The sequence below is a fragment of the Crocodylus siamensis genome, chromosome 3 (assembly GCF_052110815.1).
Source record: "Crocodylus siamensis isolate JL-2025a chromosome 3, ASM5211081v1, whole genome shotgun sequence".
Lineage (NCBI taxonomy): Eukaryota > Metazoa > Chordata > Crocodylia > Crocodylidae > Crocodylus > Crocodylus siamensis.
The window spans coordinates 34,711,917-34,734,831 of NC_143397.1; the positions used below are offsets into that span (position 1 = coordinate 34,711,917).

The window sequence follows — 22,915 nt, forward strand, 5'->3', positions numbered from 1 at the left end:
CTGGTGGCCACCTATACATTTATCAGGGGTGTTCATTAGGATCTGGGTGTGTTCATTAGGATCTGGGTGAACGTCTGTTCACCAGAACCCCCCAAGAGATGACAAGATCTAACGGTCACAAACTCCACTGTGACCAATTCAGGCTGGATGTAAGAAAGAACTTCTTTACTGTCTAAGCCCCTAAGGTTTGGAATAGACTGCCGCTGGAGGTGGTTCAAGCATCCACTTTGAATGACTTCAAGACACATTTGGATGCTTATGTTGCTGGGATCCTATGATCCCCACTGACTTCCTGCCCCCAGGGCAGGGGGCTGGACGATGATCCTCTGGGGTCCCTTCCATTCTCATTCATGAGAGGACCCTCTTGTTTTTGGTTTTCTGTTAAAAAAAAGTATCTAAGCTTTCTTTTTTAAAGCAGAATTATAATCCTTGCTCTTGAAATGCCTTGAAAATGTCATTGACTGCTAAGATTAAAAAGACATGCAGGTGTATACTTGTGCAGTAGTAGGAGGACAGTGTGTTCTAAAGAGTCCAACACCCATGCCTTAGGTCAAATTAGCTAATTTGGGTTAAGGTGTATCCTAAAGAACCATGCTAAGCATTGGGGTATGATAATCATGGACAAAAATCAGATGAGAGGGGATTTCAAAATAATTGTTTTGTCACCTGCCCCAAACTGTTAACGCTGGATAAAATGTAGTAGCCCCTCTGAATGCACCCACTTGCTACGCATTCATCAGCAGCTGGAAAGGGAGCTCTCTTCTGTCCCTTCCTCCCTCTGACATTTCTAAGTGGGCATTGAGCATTCACAGCATAGTTCCTGAGCCCCATTCTGCAGTTAGCCCCTCCTGAAGTGCACAAGGAGATGGAGAGGAAGCGGGGCCTTATTGCCGAGTAGAATTCTGTAGTCTTTACAGGCTGATCAACATGGGAAGTTAGTGCAGGTGTGAATTTACTGTGTATGGTTACCATATTTCCAGGTCCAAAAAAGAGGACACCTGTGGGGGGGGGCGGGGGCGGAATATGATGGTGGAGGGTAGTGACATACCAGTGCCCTGCCCCTTCTGTTGCCCCTCACTGACAAGCCACACACCCCCCAATCCTGCCAGTGCCCCTCACTCCCAACCTGCAGCCCCTGCCCCGCCTGTGCCCCTCACTCTGGACCCACAGCCTCCGTCCCCCCGGCCCTGCTGGTGCCTCTGCCTCCCCAGCTCTCCGACCAAGCAGCTCCCACGCCGCGCGCGCCCGCTCCCTCTCCCAATTTACCTGGCTTGGTAGAGCCTGCACCGGGAGCACGTGACCCCCGACAGCCAATCACCTTGCCTGAAGCAGCCAGCCCCAGACTGCAGAAATCCCGGACGTTTGCTGTTATTTTAAAAGCCTGCCTAGATGCAGCGCAGGGATCCAGAAAAGAGGATATATCCGGGAGAACTCAGACGCATGGTACCCCCATCTACGTTGTCCAAGCTTTTCACATGGAGACTTCAGCAGGCACTAAGAGTTTGTCTACAAAGGGACACTCAGGAAAATCAGTCCAAATGAACTATAGGTGTAAATGTAAAGTGGACCAGTGAAACCCCCTGCTTAAATCCTCTTGTTGCTTCTGGAAAGGAAGGTGCAGTTACTTTTTCAGCTGCATTTGACCTGTCATCAGCCTGGCTTCCGTGCAAACAAGCAGCTTCAATTAGGGTCTTCGCACCGGCTCCTGATCTAATTTCTCCTACCTTACCTTAAGCTGCACAAAAGGGAGAACAAGAGAAGTGAAGAACAAGGAGAAGGTCAAGGATAATGGGATTGAGTCTTGTTTCAGGTAGGACTTTTCTTGGAACAGTTTCACTCTTTGGTGTTGATTCATGGCTTGTAAATGATCATTGCCAGAGTTAAGATCCAGGAGATCAAAAGTGGCTACAGCGCTACAAGATGAGGGAGTGTTTTTCTGGAGATTTGTGCAGAGCTTGGCCCAGAGTTGCAGATGCAGGGCACTAATAGAATAATTGCTTATCCATTCAGAAGCATGTAGTCATTGCCATCTGGACACTCACAACTTGGACTGCTGTTGGTCTGTACCCAATCGATTTGATGAAAGCAGCTTGACTTGTAATGGAAGTGTTTGCTGCTATTAATGCCTGTCCCTGTTGTAAGGCTTAACAGTCCTCAGGAAGTTATCGATGATACTGCATGCATAGGATTTTCCAAATGCAAGGGTGGGCATAATACAGCCTGTGGGCTAGATCCAGCCTGCCAACTGACTGGATCCAGCCCACAGATGCCCCCATGGCATTCTGCATGGGACTGAACTTCACTAGCTCCTTCCAGGGCAGCCCACACATCGCTCTCTGCAAGGACAGCCATGGATTACACCACCCGGACAAGCTTTGCTGCACACCCTCCCACTCCTTCCACTTACCGCCAGCTGGCTCCTGGGACCTAGCTCCCAGGCAGCCTCCTTCCACACATATGCACATGCCCCCCCCCCCGGCAGGACACACAGGGAGCAGATTGAAGCTGGGCCCCAACCCTGAGCTCTCACTACCCCATGACCTAGACCAGTGGTCCCCAAACTTTTTTGATCATGTACCCCTATCAGTAAAAAATTTTCGAGCACGCACCCTCAATATGTGTATATTTATATAAATATAAATAGAAGTTCTAATATTTTCTTCCTGCACCCCAATGGATCATCTTGCATACCCCCTGGGGTATGCACACCCCACTTTGGAGACCAGTGACCTAGACTCACCCTCCCCTCCCGCTCCAGAGGATTGCTTACCTGCCCAAAGCCCCATAGGGAGTTTTGGTGAGTTGTTGGGCAGGTGGATGCTGACCCAGCCCACAACAGCTCGTCAAAACCCCATATGTGGCTCCCTGGCCCAAATAATAGGTTCTTCTCCATTGTGTTCCATGACCTCACTGATCACTACAGTGAATTTACCAATGTGAACATGGAGTGGCCTAGAAAAGTTGTGATGCTAGAATTTTCAGGAACTCTTGCTTGTTTTCTCTAATGAAAAAAGTGTTTTGCTAAAACTGGAGGACTTTGCCCTCTGCTATACTAGCTGATGGAGTTTTGGATCATAGCACAGAACTGTTTAACTACAACTGAAACAGCTGCAGTAGAGCATACCTTTGAGAGGTGGAAGAGCAGATGGTTGTTTCAAGCTTTCCCCTACAAACTTAAACCAAGTAATGCCTGCCTCTAAATCAAACAGCCTGATGTCAGCTGCAGAACATGTGTGTGAAAGGGAGAGGGAGCAAGATATGCGAAGTGTAGGTTCAGAAACTTTCAGGACACTTGGAAGAAGCCAGGAGATGCCTTCTTCTAAATCAGTGATTCTCAACCAGGGTGCTGTGGCTGTCTGTTGTGCCATGAGATCCTTTCAAAGGTGCTGTCGGGTGTCACATAATGTTAGTACTGTTAGGTGAGCAAACATGATTCACAAGATAAACCTAGAAAGATTTCAACTCTGAGTCCTTAGTGTTAAAAATATTCTGGCCTGTTGTGGTCTTCATGAGTTCTTTGGTTCTTTGCAGAATTGCTTTATTTTTTTTAGTAGTAAAAAATGATTGTAAACTAAGATTTAGTGTTTTCCAAAAGGTGCCTCAAATCTATTAAGGATGGCCGTGAGTCTGAACAAGTTGAGAACCACTGTCCTAAACAGCAGTCTCTAGAGGCCTGTTGTCAGGGATGCCTTGGCATCTATTTTGAGGAAAGGGAAGCATGTTAGGGGAAGAATGCAACTAAAACTCTTTCTTCTCATGGTCATGTTGGATAAATTGACTTTGCATCATAGCTGGTGAAATTTTATAGTTTCAGTTGCAAAGTTGACCTAATGTCAGTCTGCACTGTTGCTGAATGCAGCTGTCTAGATTCTTTCTGGTATCTTTTTCTAATATGCTTGTAAACTGTGCCAGCTTCTAGCATTTTGCCTGAAAGACTTGCTCTTCCTTCTGCTCCTCCCTCCCTTCCCACTACTTCTTGCAATGGACAGGTTGGTGAATACTATGTGCTTTGCCACAATAAACTTTAAATACAAACATGCATCCAAATATGGATTTCTAGACCACTTTTTAAAAGAACCCCAACTTATTTATTATAACTATGCTACTCTCCCTTCTGATTATCCCCAAAAGCTTTTAAATGAAAGTTGTTAAGCTTTAGACCCAGTTACTAGTTCAACTATAGCCTCTATTGCCTTTCTTGTCTCATGGTCCCTGAACAGTTTTAGTTGCATTCTTCCCCTAACATGCTTTGAACTGCTTGTCTTGGTTCATGGGGCTGCAGTCTGTTGAGCTGTGTGAACAAGTCCAAAGTTCAGTGAGCTGTTAGTGCTGTTTTGCAATGTGTTTGAAGCACATTGGGTGTTAACAATATTTGTGCCTGGATAATAGGACTGTGCAGTGTCTCCTACCTGGATTTTACTTACTGCTGCAATACCTTTTGTCACTTGTACATAAAAATGCCATTTGAGACTTTTACTGATGAACAGGGATCTGGGTTTTCTGTTTTCCACAGAAAAACAGAGTAAAATGTGGATTTCTCCCATTACCAGAGTAAAACTCAGATTTGGCAGTTTTGCAATGAGCCCTCTGCAGGCTGGCAGAGTTCCAGCCTGCAAGGGGCTGGGAGGGGAGTGGGTGGGCATGTGTATGGCTGCCAGGGGGAGCCTGGAGAGCAGCTCCCTCAGGAAAGTGGCAGGGAGGATTGAGGCCCCCATAGGGAGGGAGGGAGGGAGTTGGGCAGGCCTGGGGCTGGGGCTGCTGTCCAGCCATACAGTGTGTGAGGCTTGGGGCTTGGGTCCTGGGGCCACAATGCATGGCTGCACGGCCCCAGCAGGGAGCAGGACAAGGCTGTGGGCAGCTCATTGGGGGTGGGGGCTGGTTCCCCACCACTGTGCACACTCCTGGGTAGTGGGGGGATCCATGCACTCCAGATTTGTGCACAGGGTGGGGGCAGGAATGGGCTGCAGGCTTGGGCTCCCATCCTGCTGCCCTACCCTGGGGCCTCCACAGTCTGGCAGGTGTGACCCAGTGCTGTGAGCTCCACACTTTCCTGGTGATGCATCCCTTGCGTGCACAGCAGCAGCCAGAGTAGCAGCATGAGGTTGTGCCCCTCACTGAGCTCTGCACTGCTTTGCTGACGTGTCCCCCACTGTGCAGGACAGCAGAGTGCTGAGTCACATCCACAGGGCTGCAGAGGCCCCGGTGGGGGGCACAGGTCAGAAAGGTAGGAGTCCAAGCCCCGTGCATAGATCTGGGCGGCACAGGTTTCTCTTGTCCCCCCGGGGGGGCACCCAGCGGTGGGGAGCTGCCCCACCCCCTGCCTCAGCCTGCAACAGGGTGGGAGCAAGGCTCCACTCTGCTGCAGCAGCCGCTGCCTCCTGCCAGGGTCAGGGGGCTGCAGACCCAGGTCCCTGGTCCCATAGCCCTGGCAGCTGGGGGCCCCCTCTAGTAAGGGTCAGGGAGCAGGTGCTGTGGGTGGGAGGTGAGGGGGACAAGCAGTGCCAGGGTACTGTGGGGGGGAAGTGAGGGGGATAATAAAGGGCTGGGGGGCTGTGGGTAAGGAGTGCCCACCATTAGGGCCCGGAGGGCTGTGGAGGAGAAGGGAGTGAGGGGCACCAGCAGGGCCAGGGAGCTGTGGGGGCCTTTAATTTTAATCACAGATTTTGTGGGGTTTATTAGAGAATTTGCAATTTTTTATTAGGGAACTTGCAATTTTTTTTCTCAGAGATTTGCATTTGAATTTTTTTTTTAATTGGGGGAAAACCAGGATCCCTGCTGATAAAAGTATCTTTCAAGAATTTGTACTGATTAAAACATGTCTTGCTAATAACATATGCACCAAAGAGCAGAATTAAATGGTTGCTGAATCAAAATGCTCTGTGCACCTGATGATCTAACTATGGAATGCTAAAGTTCAAATACAGTCATGTGAAAAAGATACTGTTTTTTATTTGACACACCTGGCACTTGAATGAATGTGCTCTGCACTGGGACTGGAGGGATAGCTGTTAAATAAGCCAGATGGAATAGAGTCACCTTTTTGAGTCCATGGCAGGGTGGTATACCTTGCATAGGTGACAGGGTGCAGAAAGTGGGAAACAACAGGAGAGTTGTACCTGGTAAATTGGCCATTGCAAGTGTAGATGCAGTTTTAAGCGCGTGGAGCAAGACTAACTTAAAGGAAGGAGGAGCAGGTCTTAAAAAGTGAACTAGCTCATATCCACCTGCAAAAGCAGCATGTTGGGCCATGAGAAAAAATATCAGCTATATATGACAGCATACAATACCAATAACATCTAATAAGAGTTACTACACTTTTATTTATAAAGTGTACTTATCTCCCTTGCAGTACTGCTGGCAGTCTCCTTTGGGGGACAGGGAAGACAGGCCAGGTATCCAAGTTGCGTTCTGTGTTACTCTGGGGTCACAATGAATGGTTGTCATCTCCCTGATTAAACCATCCTATACCATCAGTTTCCATCCACTGGCACTTCAGGAGTCAGCCTATCCAGCATACTGTTGTAGCCCTAAACCATACCTCCTCATCCAACTTCTAAGTCAGTGATTCTCAACCAGGGTGCCAGGGCATCCTGGGTTGCCATGAGATCCTTTGAAGGGTGCAAGGAAGTGTGAGGAGATAAAGAATGTGTGAAGAGATAAGCAAATATGGGTAGGCTCAGGCTCTCCATGCCTGACCACTCCTCACCACTTTTGTCTGGCCCTTCTGCAAGGAGGTAAGCACTATAATAAAGTAGGTTTTGCAGTAGGATGCTACTTAATTCACAAAAATTATGGGGGGGCTGCCTTGAGCCTGACAAGGGGTGCTTTGAGTTTATAAAAGTTGAGAACCACTGTTCTCAATGAAGCTCTGCTGATGTCATGGATTGCTTCTGGAGAGAGGCAAAAACACAGAATGTCTTAGAGGCTACACATCAAAGCATAAACTGCCTAATTGAGTCAGGGTGGAAAACGGGAAGAGGACTGTTAGAACATGTCGAACACAGGCATGACCGTATGAACATTACCATGATTCAGCTTAGTCAGAGATGATTCTAGCATCAGTAAAAAACCAAAAAACTCCCCCCCCCAAAACCCCCCCCACAGTAACTTGCCCATTACATCACATATATATTATATGTGTTGTGTGAACAAACCTTCCTATGTCAGTGCCTTCCAGTTTACAGTGGAATAAACCACCCATGTATACAGCCCTCAAGACAGAGAATTTCCATGGGAGCCCTGTGCTAGCATTGAATGTGAATGAGATTGGACCAGTTAGATCTACATAGGTACCTGAGTACACCTAATTATTAAGGGGGTTTGTCAATTTCATTTTTAAGCTCAGAAGAAGGTACAAAAATGCTTTAATCATCAGTCACATCTCAGCCAGTAGGTGGTGCCATACCATCACTAACACAATATTTCTGTTAAGTCCTTGTGGTAAAGCCATCTAAAACAACATTATTCTGTAGTGAAATACTCAAGAAGTCTTGACTGCCTCCTTTATTAACTAATTTAAAATAATTATTTCATTAAGGGTTGTAGTATGATTTTTCCATTGTTTCCTCATGTTCTTGTATACTTCTTTGCATTACAGATTTATTTGACTGTAAGAAACCAGAGCAAACAAGCTACTTATGCCATAGATTATTGGTGTTTTGAGTAGTAAAACAGTTTCCTCGTTGCATATTATGATAAGATGGTATGTAATACAAATATGTATTTGGCAGCAACTTACAAGTTGGGAGCAGACCAGTGGAAGTATGTCATGATCCCTAACTTGTATAACAAAGGAAGGTATAATTAGTGTTTTCCTTCACGAAATGATTACACAGTTAACATTGCAAAAGCAAGAAAAATAATCCTTAGCCTGTGAATGGATTTTACTTAATTTCTGTTTCCATCTTTTACATCCTTGGCAGATAATACATTTTAGATTGTATTCAGTCACCAGGTCTTTAGAGAACTTCTGATATTTTATCTCTGCTAGTGAATTTATGGCCCTGGTATCCTAAGGAACACAAATGTTTGTTTAGTCTGGTACATCACAAGGATAGGTCTAGTTCTTTGTGCAGACATGGTCTGATCTGATGCAATTCCAGTGCAGTAAGGGCAGGTAAGACCAGATGCAGACAGAGACAAGAACTGGGAGCAGACTGAACAGGGTGGTCTGAGCACAAAGCTAGACCTGGGGAGAAGACTAACTGAAAGGTGTATCAAAAATACAAAATGTGGGCCTGCCCGTCCGCTGCACCCCACTAACCTACCACTTAATTCAGGATTTCTGGTTGCTGCAGGTAACTAAAATCAGCAGCAGTCAACAACTAGAAAATGGGGAATGAGCAGTGGCAGTGTTAGTCTCCTGGGTTCCAGAGGCATGTTGATGCAGCAGCGCTGGTGGGAGCTGATGCCACTGCTGCTCTCTCTGCTGCCAAATTTGGGTTGTCTGACCTAAAAGAAACCCAGACCCAGCCTGTGAAAAGGCTCCAGAGTCAGAGCCAGATCCAGAGTCTGACACCGTATACTATACTGCAGGTGCAGTAGAAATTTCTCCTTAAATTTTGTAGGAAATTAGTGCTAAAAGCTCAGATTCAGTAAAGCACTGAGGATCATAAGAAAGTAGAATGGGAAAAGATCTCACAAGGTCATCTAGTCTAGCCTCCTGTTCCAGGCAAGATCATCTCTGACTAAACCATTCCAGCCAAGTGTCTGTCTTAACGTGCTCTTGGGCTAGGGACAGACATTATACTCTTTAAGGCTAGAGACAGAAGCTACACATAAACCAGTTTAAGTGATCAGAAACTGGTTTAAACTTGTAACAGAACAAAAATTCAGTGTATCTAAACCAGTTTCAAAATGGTTGAAACTAGTTTAAGATGAGTCTGATACTACATTCAACCAGGTTTAAGTGAATGAAGTCAGACTGGTTTATGGAACTTCTGTCCCAGATCCTGTCCTAGTTCAAGTTAAATCACAGCCCCCCAGCATCCCAGGTTGCTCTTTAGCCCTGAGCTGGGCAGTGCTGCCTACTCAAGCAGAGCAGGGCTGGCCCCAGCCCTCTGCTTTCTAACAGGAGCAGTGACAGCTGGCTGACAAGGGGTGGGGGTGGGAAACCCTGCTGGGGATGCAGCCCAGTCTGCCTCTTGGGGGCGGAGCAGCCCCTGCCGGTCTTTTCCCCACAGGAGTGAAGGGGGTAGAGGCGTGGGACAGCAGGCTCAGGTGGAGGGGAGGGAAAGGGGATGAAGCCCCACTTCCTTCCCTCTCCCACTGGCATGGGACCCCAGCTGGGGTCTGCCCAGCTTTCCCCCCTGTGCTGGTTCATGGCTCGAGTGGTGGGGGCAGACAGTAACTCAGGCAGCACCTCAGCTGAGGGGGGGGTGGGAGGCGGATTAAACCCCCCTGCCTCCCCTCTTCCACCAGCATGGGGCCTCAGCATGGGTGCCAGTGGGAGAGGGGAGGCAGGGGGTTTAATCTACCTCCCTCCTCCCCTTCGCTTGAGGCGCTGCTTGGGCTGCAGGTTGGCCACACCCTCTGCCACTCCAGTACAAACCTAGCAAGAGCTGCTTCCCCCTTCCCCCTCCAGGCACACCCTGTCTGGGGTCCCTGCAGGCCGGGGTGGGATTTAAACCCCTCCTCAATCATATTCAGCAGCCTGCTGGGGCCTGACCATGCCCCTCCTCAGCTCCACTTCCCTGCAGCCTTCTGGCCACTGCTGAAGGGAAGGGAGGGCTCACTCTAGTGCCCCCCCAGCTTCTAGCTTGAGCCATTGCATGTGGCTGCATTTCTGGAATCAAACGTGAATGTGTATTCACTTGCTTCTTGGTTCAGTCTTTGCAAGTTAAACTAGCCTGCAAGGATTGAATTGTTAGAAATATTATTAAAAATGCATTATCAATAGCAGATTTAGAAAAACACAGCTGCTTAGCTCTCCTTGTCTCCTTGGTGGGAGAAGGGGGGTTTGGAAATTGAAGGAAAAAAAACTACTAAGGGCTCTTTGTACTAAGGTATCACTCTCTCTTTGTTCTGCAAATTTACTATCTCTTTGTTACACTAAATCACACTTTCTTTCATGGCTCCCACATTTCTTAGGCTAGATAAGAGTAATTGCCACCTTAGCCTTGGGCTTGAACCTTGTATAACCTCGAGTTCTTTCTAAGCACGCGTAATAAGCTAATGCATATAAGCCTATCCGCCCCGCATACTTAAGTAGTTAATTATAATACACATGCGATGTATGATGTGACGTATTCACATGCATGTTTGTATGAACCGGAAATGAGTTGTAAGAGTTCCTGCTTCTGTACACGTGCTCAGGAGAGAGGGGATAAAAGCCTGCTGATGAGTGTTCCCGCGGGCAGAGCGTTTGATCTTTTGTCTCTCTCTCTCTGACCCTATTTGCAAATATATACCCTTTTGTATCACCAACAATGTGTGTCTGAAGGATCATTAATATTCATTGAGCCTCCAAAGAAACGAACCGAGATTTTTTTACATCAGAATCAATTCAGGCTCAGGCTTTTTGACTGTCTGTACTTAGCCCAAAACTACCACAATTTCCCTAGGTAGCCTGTTCCAGTGCTTGCCCCTCTCAGAATCAGCTAGTTCTGCCTAATCTCCAACTTAAATTTCTGCTGCTGCAGCCTGAGGCCATTGTTCCTAGTCCTGTCCCCTATGGCCAAAGAGAAAAGTCCATCCTCTACCCTTAGGTATTTGAAGACTATTATCAAATCACTACTGTCTTGTCTTCTCCACACTACAAAACCCTAGTTCTTTCAGCCTTTCCTCATAAGTCCTGTTTCCCAGGTCCCTAATAATTTTGTTGCTCTGCGTTGGACATGGTCCAAACTGTTCACATCCTTTGTGAAAGTGTGACCCCCAAAAGTGGACACACTGGGCATTTTCATATGCGCTGTAGAATGCGGCACCGGGCACTTTAATTAGTGAGCTGTGCTAATTAAAAGTGCCTAAGCATCACATGTATCATTGTTGCCGCGTGTCTCTGTATTGAAAAAATGGTGGCAGGGCATTTGGAGCTAAAGCTCATCAAACATGTTTTATTTCAAAGTGTCCCACCACCATTTTTCTTCAGCACAGAAATGCGTGGTGACACTGATGCACATGGTGTGGAAGGCTGCTGGAGAACGTCACTTTTCGTGCGCCAGCAGACTGGATTCATTGAGTGTGCTGGATTTCCATTGTGTCAGAGCAAGCTCTGTGCATGGGTATAGGAACCCAGTACTCCAGGTGAGGTCTCACCGATGCTGAATAGAGCAGAAGAATCATTTCCCTTGATTTGCAAGTGACACTCTTGTTAATTAATACAACCCAGTAGTAGGCTGTCGACTTTTTTGCAACAAAAGCGCACCATTGACTCATATTCAGCTTTTGGTCCCCTAGGTCCTTCTCTGCAGTACTGCAGCCTAGCCAGTCATTCTCCAGTCTGTATTTATGCATGCAATTATTCTATCCCAAGTGCAGGACTTTGCACTTGTTTTGTTGAATCTCATCTGATTGACTGTGGACCATTTTTCCAGTCTATCTAGATCCTAGCCCTTCCCTCCAGAATGTCTGCAACTCCACCCAGCTCGGTGTCATCTGCAAATTTGCTAAACACATGCTTAAAGTTAACCAACCACATAACATGCACTGAAGTCAATAAAACGTTCCTAATAGCTATTACTTTTTCTACCAGGTAGAGGAGTATGTCTTGTAGTAACTTTTCAAATGCATATTATTCCTCCATGGTAGATGAAAGCTATATATTGGTAGCTTTCACTGAAGGTCAGGCTAGTTTTCATACACTGTGGGGTAACAGCATGTATACAGGCAGTTACCCCAAATAGCAGGACTGCTGTAAAACCCTGAAAACTTTACTTCATGGTAACTTGTTTATGCACTCTTGCCTCCTAAGCATATATTTAAATTAAGTAAGTGCACCACTACTTTCCTGAACAGGGGTTTGTGTGGTCTTTGGAACTGGTTAGTTCATATTATTTTCCTCTGTATTAGTGCAGAATTGTGATTTAGATGAGCTGCAATGCATGTCTACAGCAAGGTCAGTAAAGGACAAACAAAAACATATCCCATGTTCTGGGATATCAGATACAAAGCCATGGATCCTTAACTCCAAATGTACTTGGTTTTGGGAAAAAGGGAGGGAGGATTTTGAAGAGGGCTGAATTAGCCTCTTAAGGCACATTACTTTTTATCATAAACTTTGATTGATTACAAAAGAGAATTGCTTTGTGGAGCCATAAAGGCACCAATGGATACAAACTCCTCATAAAATGAAACAAGAACATGTGTCAGTATTACAGTCCATCTGCAAACAGGACACTGAGAATGTGTGAAATAAACGGTTATAGTACAACATAAGAGAAAAGAGAGACTCAAATCCCATGAAATGGACTGGAAAGAAAAGAAAAAAAGGAAGATGTTATTTAATTTAGGCAATGCAAACACAGAATTTTATTTGACTTCTCTCCCCCAAAATGTGCAAACAGCTGCTGTTTCAGCCTATACAACAGGAAAAAAGCACTATTAAAAAATGACCGATTCTTTTGTTGGAGGGTTGTTGGTGTTAACATATGCTCTGTCCATAAAAATCTATAGTGGAATCAATACATGAAGATAGCCAGGTACTGCTGGTAAGTAGCATTTGAGGGCTGCCATATTCTTTTGTTTGCATGTGGGTTCTATTTGCACAATTTGGCTGTTACATTTTTGGCCAGTATTATGGCTGGAGAGCTCTTTGTACCCTTTTCAAAAGCACTTTGAGTTCTACAAATCAATAATGACAGAAAGGTGATAAATGTAATTATTTATTATTTTGTCTTTGTAAAGTTCCATTTTGGCATAAAGACAAAAAGGGTAAAAATGGGAGATTAAACTTGTAAATAAAGTGCCATATTTGAGTTATTTTATCTTTTTATATTGCAGTAGTTTTTGAGGTTTCAACCAAATTGTTCTAGATACTGTGTTGTTCTAGATGCTGTACAAACACATGAGCGAGTGCTGTGATCATTGAAGATAGCAGGACATTCAGCAATTTAAAAAAAAGGGGATTATTAATTATATTTAGATTAGCAGGAGCCATACAGAGCATCCCAACTAGTCAGGCGGTGTTTCTTTGCAGTATTATTAAAGTGAGCAATTCATCATATGTTTTCAAGTAGAAAAACATTATTTGCCAGCCAAGCTGCATAGATAGTCTTTCTGTTGTTACTTAACACGGACATTCTCTCTTCTTTCTTTCTCTCTCTTTCTTCCCCCAGCCTCCCGCCTGTTAGAAATGGAATATTGTTAGAAATGGAGTATTGTTAGAAAATGCACAGCTTGCATCTTGCACCTGATAAGAAAGAAACACTGCCAAGGACTTTTTTCCTTGCCCAGCCTTGCCACAGCTTTTCTTATACTAAATCGCAGACTCTCCCCAGCTTCTCCCTAGCCTTTCTCATGCAGATTACAGAAGCTGGAATTCAACTGACTGCCTTCCTTGAAAGGGGGGTGGGGTTTAAACTCTTGGTGACCTATAGTAGTCTCTGAGCATGCTTAATTAGCTGATGCATATTTACCTCTCTGCCCTGCATACTTAAGTAGTTAATTATAATATACATGCGATGTATGTAGTGATATAACCACATGTATGCTTGTATGAAACGGAAGTGAGCTGTAAGAGTTCCTGTTTCTGCACACGTGCCCAGGAGGAAAAGGATAAATACAGCCTGCAAAATTCCTTGGTGGGTTCAGAGTAATCTGAGTTTTTGACTCTGCTCTGACCCTATTTGCAAATACACCTTTTGTGCCATCTAATGAGTGTGTGTCTGTGATTTTGGTGGCCTCCAGAGAAACGAACTGCTTTAAGCATCAATTTGGCACCCCAGATGGGACGTCTCTGGATCACCTCGGGGCTCAGTGACAAGATCATCTCTGCCACCACAGGGAGTGCGCACCGAGCCGCCTTTTTGGGCTCATGCAGGGGGTTTGAGACGTGAGTCGGGGTACCTGAGAGATTAAAGGCTCCTGTGCAAAATTTTTGGTTTCTGAGGACGCCAGACGCACATTCCGGCATTCTGATCGAGATCTCTGGGGTATCTGAGTGAGTATATGAATTCCCTTGCCCAATTTGGTCTGGATCCGGGAACAAAGACGCGTTAGATTTGGTTTAATACTGGGAAATTTTCGGCCTGGTATATGCAAACCGTCTGTAACTAGGATCTTTTTGTATTTGGTGTGCGTTGGAGGCACTTTTGTGGGCATATGGGTGCGGGTCGCTCCAGTGTAGAAAACTCGGATATGCCTTTAAGTTATATATTACAAAACTTCAGTAAATTTGCAAAGCAGGCAGATTATGGAGTGAAGATGAAAAAGGGTGATTTAATTAAGTTTTGTCAACTCGAGTGGCCAACATTTGGGGTCCACTGGACCCCAAAAGGATCCTTTGTAATAAAAGAAGTGATAGCTATCCATGAAATTGTTATGCAGAACGGGTATTGGAATCAATTTCCTTATATCGATTGTTGGTTGTGGGTGGTTCAAAATCAGCCACCTTGGATTAAGAAATGCTTAGTAAAGTCTCATGTGATGGTTGTTAAAGGAAAGACTCGAGGAGGACTGCCTGTACTCCCTGAGTCTAATGAGGGGGGGAATTCTGAATTGGCTGAGTATCGGATCCGCTCTCCGGTCACCCTGTCAGGTAGTGAGGATGAATCAGACACCTCCTCGGGATCCAGTCCCTCTGCACCACCGCTCCCTCCCTCAGGGAAACCACCACCGGTGTATCAAAGCATACCTAATGATTCAGAGCGTGAGCCTCAGCCAAGTGCCCCATCTGAATCAGGGAATAAGGGCTATTATTTGCGCAAGACTGTAGAATCACAGCTGGTGCTGAATTGCCCGATGCGAGAGGTTATCGGAGAGGGGGCCAATGCAACTTTTGTCTACACCCCATTTAGTACTTCAGATTTATTTAACTGGAAGAATCAGAGCCCCTCTTTTTGTGAAGACCCTGAAAAGATGAGGGACCTGTTTCGATCTATTGGGCAAACCACTTGGGCTGATGTCCAGATGATGCTTCAAACCCTCCTGGCCCCGGAGGAGAGGAGATTAGTGTTGGGGATGGCAGAGCGCATTGCAGCAGCCAGGGTAGAAGTGGAGGGAGCTGCTGGTCGTACCTTGCATGATACCTGCCCTGTTGAGGAACCGAGATGGGATAATCATACCGCAGAAGGAAGAGAGCTGAGTGCACGGTATCTGGGGATTATAGTGGAAGCAACGGGGAAGGCAGTGCCTCGGATTACTAATCTGTCTAAATTGTATGAAGTGAGCCAGGGAAGAGAAGAGGATCCCTCAGCTTTGCTCGGGAGGCTGTATGAGGTGTTCTGCAGGTTTTCGGACCTAGATCCAGAAGCCCCAGATAATCAACGCATGGTAAATCTTATGTTTATTGGTCAATCCGCTGCTGATATTCGTAAGAAGTTACAGAAAACTGAGGGAGGTGCTGGGAAACTGATTTCAGAGCTGGTGGAAATTGCATATAAGGTATATGGGAATTGTGAGCATATGCAGGAGCGCAAGGAGGATAAAAAGGCTCAGCAACAGATGGCAGCGCTGGCAGCTGCTATAACTGGAGGTAACCCTGGAAAGGCTGGGATGCAAAAAGGGAAAGGAGAAAGAGTGGGAGCAGACATTTGTGCTTACTGCAGGGAGAAAGGACACTGGAAGAAGGAATGCCCAAAGTTAAAGGAGAAGAGAGAGGGGGAACCAAGGGGTCACCTCATGTGGGCAGAGGAAAAGGGTGAGGACACAGAATGAAGGGGACGGGGATCTAAGACCACTACCCTTTGGGTTGGAGCCCGAGAAGATCCCATGGTAATCATTAGGGTTGGTGGCAAAAACTTTGAAGCCTTGGTGGATACTGGGGCTACATTTTGAATGATTCCAGAAAAACCCCCTGTGCAGGAACTAGTGAACAGCATGTACTTGTGGAAGGGATTGAGGGAACGCAATCCCGACTCCCTGTTTGTAAGCCACTTCTCACCAAAGTGGGGGACCATTTGCTTGAGCACTCCTTTGTATATTCTCCAAGTTGCCCGGTTGCACTACTTGGGCGGGACCTACTCACAAAATTGCAAGCTGAGATATTTTTCAGAGACGACCAGATGGTGGTCCAGCTACCTGTCAAGCAGAGCTCGAACTATCAGATGGCTCTCCTGGAGGACCGACACCCTGCAGTAAGTTCTGAAGATCACATGACTGGAGTAGACCCTTAGGTATGGGCTGATGGAACCCCTGCACGAGCTAAGTCGGTCTCCCCGGTAAGGATCATACTCAAGGATGGGGAGGGGCCCGTTCGGGTAAAGCAGTATCCACTCAGCCGAGCGGCCAGAGCTGGACTCAAGCCGTTAATAGAGAAATACAAGAGGTGTGGATGGCTAGTGGAAGGGTCCTCACCATATAATACCCCCATTCTTGGAGTGCCGAAGGCAGATGGGGTCTCATACAGACTGGTCCAAGACCTGCGAGCAGTAAATAAGAAGGTCCTTTCAGACGATCCTGTAGTCCTGAACCCACACACGATTTTGACACAAGTACCGGGGGAAGCTGAAATATTTTCAGTGCTAGATTTGAAAGATGCTTTCTTCTCCGTTCCCCTTCACCGAGAGAGTCAAAAATTGTTTGCTTTTGAATGGGAGGATCCAGATACTTTCCATAAAGCCCAACTCATGTGGACAGTTCTTCCACAAGGATTCATAGCAGCCCCCCATATTTTCAGACTTGCCCTTTAGAAGGACTTGGAGGAGTGGAAGGAATCGCACCCTGCAGTGACTCTCCTCCAGTATGTGGATGACCTGCTAGTTGCAAGCCCAAATTTGCAACTCTGTGAGGAAGCCACCAGGTCACTGTTAAACACTCTAGGGGAAAAAGGATATAAAGTCTCTAGAGAGAAAGCCCAAATATGTCAGCCTCAAATTACATTTTTGGGATATAAGCTCTCAAAAGGGAGTCAGAGCCCGCATGCAGGCAATCCAAGGTCTAACCTCACCTAAGTCACCCAAGGAGCTGCGGGCATTCCTAGGGCTAACTGGGTTCTGTCGACTATGGATACCAGATTATGGTGGAAAGGCTAGACCACTGTATGACTCACTGACTAAGGAGAGTCTCACTAAATGGAAATGGAATAAAGAAATGCAGCATGCCTTTGATCTGCTTAAGGCAGCATTAACCCAGCCCCCTGCCCTGGCCATCCCAAATAGTAAAAAGCCATATCGACTGTATGTTCATGAGAATCAAGGGGTCGCATCAGGGGTGCTGACACAGCCATCAGGCCCAACCTGGAGACCCGTGGGATATTACTCAAAGGTTCTAGATCTGGTTGCACTCAGGTGGCCAGCCTGTCTTCGGGCTGTGGCAGCCACAGAAGATAGTCATGGGTGCGGATATGGAAATACACACCCCACATGGAGTTCCCCAGATTCTAGAGACTGAGGGAGGAAAGTTTCTCAACCCCTCCAGACAATCACGGTATGAAATATTTTTGCTCTCTAATCCAGGACTTACTTTCAAACATACTACAGCCTTGAACCCTGCAACCTTGCTGCTGGAGCCAGGGTAACCTACTCATGACTGCCTTGAGGTCCTGAATCAAACCACACAGGTGCGGCCTGATCTTGCTGAGGACCCAATTGAAGACCCAGATGCTGAATACTTCGTAGACGGCTCCAGCTCTGTCATCGATGGAAAAAGACGAACAGGATGTGCAGTGGTAACCTTGGATAAGGTAGTATGGAGGGAGTCATTGCCAAGCTCATGGTTGGCACAGGCCGCGGAACTCACTGCGCTCCCCCGAGCATTACAGCTGGGGACAGGCCAGCGGGTTAATGTATACACTGATTCTCGCTATGCTTTTTCTACGGTCCATGCGCACGGACTATTGTGGAAAGAAAGGGGTTTCATTACGGCTTCTGGGAATAAAATTGCTAACGGCCCTCAGATTATCAAGCTACTAGAGGCAGTCCACCAGCCTAAAGAGGTAGCAGTCATTCATGTGCGGGCCCATGGGAAGGCTGCTGAGGAAAAGCATAAGCTTGGAAACGCAAGGGCTGATGCGGCAGCAAAGGAAGCTGCATTTATTGGTGGAGAAGCGGAGAAAGTATCCAGGCAGGCCTTGTCCCATGCCATATGGCCATACGTCCGGGATTTAGTCCCGCAGTATTCCCCTGAAGAAGATAAATTTGCACAGAAAGCTTGTGCAAAAAAGAACTCCCAGGGGTGGTGGATAGTACCGGGAGGAAAGGTCATGATACCCAGGCCATTGCTTCGGGAGGTGCTGCATCAGCTTCATGCAAGAACCCATATGGGAGGCTTGGCTATGGGTGATCTAGTGATCCGCCAAGCAGTAGCCCAAGGGCTTTATGTAGAATCTCAGCGTATTGCTACCAGGTGCATCACGTGCCAGAAAGTAAACCCTCGAAGGAAACCCCCTGTGCCAATGGGAGGTAGACCCTGGGCAGCATACCCTGGACAAGCATGGCAGATTGATTTTGCCGAGCTCCCACGGTCCGGACATCATGGGTTTTTACTTGTCATGGTAGACCAGCTCTCTGGTTGGGTCGAGGCATGGCCCACCAAGACTGCCACTGCGGCTACAGTAGTGAAGTATTTGTTGCAGGAGACCATTCCCCGGTATTCTCTGCCTGAATCCATCGAGTCGGATCAAGGACAACACTTTGTGGGAAAGGTAGTTCAAGAAGTCGCACAAGCTCTCAAGATCACTTGGAAACTACACACACCATGGAGACCACAGAGTTCAGGACAAGTGGAACGCATGAATAGGACCTTAAAGACTCTACTCACCAAAATCTGTATTGAAGCACGCCTTAAGTGGCCTCAAGCATTGCCGCTAGCTCTTACTTGCATTCGAAACACTCCCCGACAGGGCATTAAATTAACCCCATATGAAATTATGTTTGGCAAGCCCCCTCGAGTCTTACCCTCCAGGATGCGAGAAAATGTAACTTTTGAATTAGGTAATAGCGAGCTTCATATGTACGTTATTGCTTTGCAGTCTGTCTTGTCTTCTCTTCACAGGTATGCAGCCTCCTTTCAGCGTCTGCCTTTAGACGTACCGGTACATGACTTCTGCCCAGGAGACTGGGTCTTGGTGCAGTGGTGGAAAAAGGAACCTTTGACTGAGAGGTGGAGTGGCCCTTTCCAGGTACTTCTAACAACCCACACCGCTGTAAAGATTGCTGGCCATGACCGTTGGATACACCATACCTGTGTGAAACGACATCCACGAGCGTCAGAGGACACCAACTCCCAGGACGAACTCACTCCGGAAGCTGAATCGTCCTCAGAACAAGAAGCCAGCAAGTGGAGCTGTGAACCTACTGGTGATCTCCAAGTGCGCCTGAGATGGCTTAATCAAAGTTCAGAAAATTAGACAAGAAAGTAAAAAGAAAAAGTTTAGGCTGTATTTGATCTCAAGAAAGGGAGAATATGGTGGGAATCTTAATATGCCTTGTTGTTATCTATGTAGTAAGAGAAGCAGGATTGAGCAGCCCTAGCCGCCAGCCTATATCCCCGCTTCCCCCAATTGCTCCCCCAGGGACAAATTTGTATGTTGACATGATGGAAAGAATTGCAGGTACCTTCAATCTTACCAACTGCTGGGCCTGTGGGGGACTCCGAGAGGCCGGAGAACAGTGGCCTTGGAGGGCTTTTCCTTTGGCCCCAAAATGGTTGGTAAGTGATAAGGCGGATGTTAAGAGTACTGGTCAAGAATGGGATGAGAACCGCAGCTGGGATCTTTCCCAAGTGGCATTAGGAGAGTACTGTCACTAGATTTATAACCACCACAGTTGAAGGGATGCAAGTTGCAGCAGTCCCCCTCAAAGCGCAGACTGTAGCAAAAGTCATGGTACTCAGAAAAATTCCTCATAATTGTCTTGATCTGCCTAAATGAAAATGGGGAGCAGAAAGCATCTTGAGGGGGGAATATTGTTAGAAATGGAGTATTGTTAGAAATGCACAGCTTGCATCTTGCACCTGATAAGAAAGAAACACTGCCAAGGACTTTTTTCCTTGCCCAGCCTTGCCACAGCTTTTCTTATACTAAATCGCAGACTCTCCCCCAGCTTCTCCCTAGCCTTTCTCATGCAGATTACAGAAGCTGGAATTCAACTGACTGCGTCCTTGAAAGTGGGGGGGTTTAAACTCTTGGTGACCTATAGTAGTCTCTGAGCATGCTTAATTAGCTGATGCATATTTACCTCTCCGCCCTGCATACTTAAGTAGTTAATTATAATATATATGCGATGTATGTAGTGATGTAACCGCATGTATGCTTGTATGAAACGGAAGTGAGCTGTAAGAGTTCCTGTTTCTGCACACGTGCCCAGGAGGAAAAGGATAAATACAGCCTGCAAAATTCCTTGGTGGGTTCAGAGTAATCTGAGTTTTTGACTCTGCTCCGACCCTATTTGCAAATACACCTTTTGTGCCATCTAATGAGTGTGTGTCTGTGATTTTGGTGGCCTCCAGAGAAACGAACCGTTTTAAGCATCATGCCTTTAGTTTTATTTATCTGATAGTTATGGCTAGATGTTCCAAAGAGGAATGAGGGGCCCAGTTAGGCTCGGTATCATACAAGAAATGGGAGTAAGAGAAGGCCTGCCCAAATGTCTGATAAACAGAACAAATAGAGATATGGAAGGACAATGTGAAAGTTAGGTGGTTACATAGATTAGCAAGTGTTATGTCACTGATATTATTAGTATCTCAGATGCTTTTCTTTTTTTATATAAACTTTTTATAATGAATCTAAGCCTAAGTAGTAAGTATAACGTTTAAAAATTCTCAGTCCCCTTTGGCAGTGATGTCAAACTAACCCACCTTTGGGGCTGGTATAGATAGGGCTCCAAGCTCTTTCTCTTTGTGTTGATGCTGGCACACTGGGCTGATTTGATAGGGCATCCCATGCAACACATGCCCGCTGTCCCTTGTACCACATGCAGATTGAACCCTAGAGCAGGGCTGGCACATCGTGTGTGTAGGGTTGAATGATTCAAGTGCATTGTCCATGGCACAGAGGGCCAAGCTGGGGTGTATGCATCATATGGCACTCCACCACAGTGGCCCTATGTGCTGCCTGCAGCATGGCTCAGTCCAGACCAACCCCAGACAGGGCACACAGAGCTGATCTGATGCAGATGTCTCATAAAGTATGTACCCTGTGCTGGCCTCTGATGCAAGGTCCAACTTGTGCACCAAACCAGCTCCACATGTTGCTCCAGCATGTGGGGCTGATTCAAGACTCACAGGCAAGATTGTAGGGCTTCATAGGCTGAATCTGCCCCACAGGCCATATATTTGACATTTACGCATCCATTAGGTCAGCAAAGCAGATTTTTATCTTCCAGCACCGGTGCTCTGTTAACCAAAGTCAGTTTCTGCAAAAGATAGTTTTGTCTTTTCTTCTCTTCCTTCCAGCCTCTGACAGTTTCTTTACATTTCATAGTCAGTTAAGCTTTTGTGTTTCTTTATATGTAACCTGCTTGATTCAGCCCCTCTTCTTCAGAACTCTGCGTAATATACAGGAATGTAACTAACTAATGCTGGCTTGGAGAGGGATGGAAAAATAGCAGCTGCTAACTAGAGCTGCATGATTGTGCCAACAGCATAGTGGCATTTGGAAGTCACCAATACCTTTGTGAATTATAGCTGTCCTGGGTGCGCAGCTGACTTGTCATGCTTCTGATAATACAAGGCTCAAAATCTTCTACCCCTGTCTGCTTTAAATTTTGAACTGATACTAAATTTGTTCTCAATGGTTAGCTCATAGAATTTGCACTCTTCATCAGTGTTTGAAAAAAGTTTCTCAAACTTTCTGATTTGGAGACAGGAGAAGATTATTTTTCAGCAAACTCCAAGAACTTTCGCCCAGTTTCTAAGCAAGTATCTTTATTTCTTCACCACTTCAGAGTATTGACTTTACAGGACAACTGTTCCATTACTAACACTTCCCAAACTTTTTAAAAACAATCAGTGATTTTAGGAGTGTAACTTCTCTTTCAAGTTTTTATAGTTGCAGTTCTTGCAGCCAGTAGAAGATGAATGGTCAGTTCCCTCTGACTCGTATATCGAAGAGTTTTCAGGAAGGCTCAGAAAGAACACTACCATGGGGTTATCTGGTAGATGGCATCCTATTATTTCCATTATTTTGTCTCCAGTCTCTTTCTAAAACAGTTTTATTATTTTCACTATGAAAGTTTAAATAGATTGAGAAACTTCAGTGGATCATTGCAGGGAATGTTTTCCAGTGTTCAGATCTTTCACGTAGCACAGGGTAGGCAAAGTCTGGTCCGTGGGCCAGATCAGGCCTACAACAGACTCCATTTCCCAACAGCCCCTGCCTGTACTACTTTGGCCCATCTCCATGTAGACCCCAGGCGCCTGGGGCTGTGACAGCCCTGAGTTTTCAAGGTCTCCATGCACCGGCAGGGCATGTGGTTGGGCAGGGAGCGGCTCCAGGGCTGGAGATGAGATCTTGAGGATGTGACAGCGTGGGCTAGAGATGAGGTAGAGCCATGATCTACTACCTGCACTCCCTTGTGATGAGCATGGGTTCTGTGGGCGGGAGTGTGCAGGCAGCAGATTGCAGCTGTGCTCCAGCTCCGGCCCTGCACTGTCACCAGCCACATACCCTACCAGTGCTGCTCTGGGCCACTCTCCATAGAGACCTAGGGCCCGCCACTCTTGGGGTCTATATGAAGCCCATGGGCAGGGGCTGCTGGGAGATGGAGTCTGGCTGCTTGCTGGATCCACCATTTTGCCCATGCCTAATATAGCACCTCTCCAATTTTTTTTTACACCTTTTTAAAGTGTGGATATAATCCTTGGATACAGTATTCCA

At 46.3% G+C, this 22,915-nt stretch overlaps 1 protein-coding gene across 4 annotated transcripts; it reads left to right on the top strand.

The window, feature by feature from the left end:
* The first annotated feature begins 1,360 nt into the window (after positions 1–1,360).
* On the top strand, positions 1,361–19,223 carry LOC149868167 (uncharacterized). Of its 4 annotated transcripts, XR_016441195.1 has the most exons (3): positions 1,361–1,810; positions 13,275–16,232; positions 19,090–19,223. XR_016441195.1 is itself a non-coding variant. In XM_090038111.1 (2 exons), the coding sequence occupies exon 2, from the start codon at positions 14,260–14,262 to the stop codon at positions 15,811–15,813; it is 1,554 nt and encodes a 517-aa protein (XP_089894237.1). In that variant the 5' UTR covers positions 1,361–1,810; positions 13,275–14,259; the 3' UTR covers positions 15,814–17,626. The 4 variants fall into 4 exon arrangements, 3 of the variants coding, with proteins under 3 accessions (XP_089894237.1, XP_089894238.1, XP_089894239.1); XM_090038111.1 differs by lacking the exon at positions 19,090–19,223 and having other exon boundaries at positions 13,275–17,626; XM_090038112.1 differs by lacking the exon at positions 19,090–19,223 and having other exon boundaries at positions 13,846–17,626.
* The last annotated feature ends 3,692 nt before the right edge of the window (positions 19,224–22,915 follow it).

Bases quoted from the DNA above. Each gene is read 5' to 3' on its own strand.
- LOC149868167 (XM_090038111.1), top strand. From the start codon at position 14,260: ATGGGTGCGGGTCGCTCCAGTGTAGAAAACTCGGATATGCCTTTAAGT.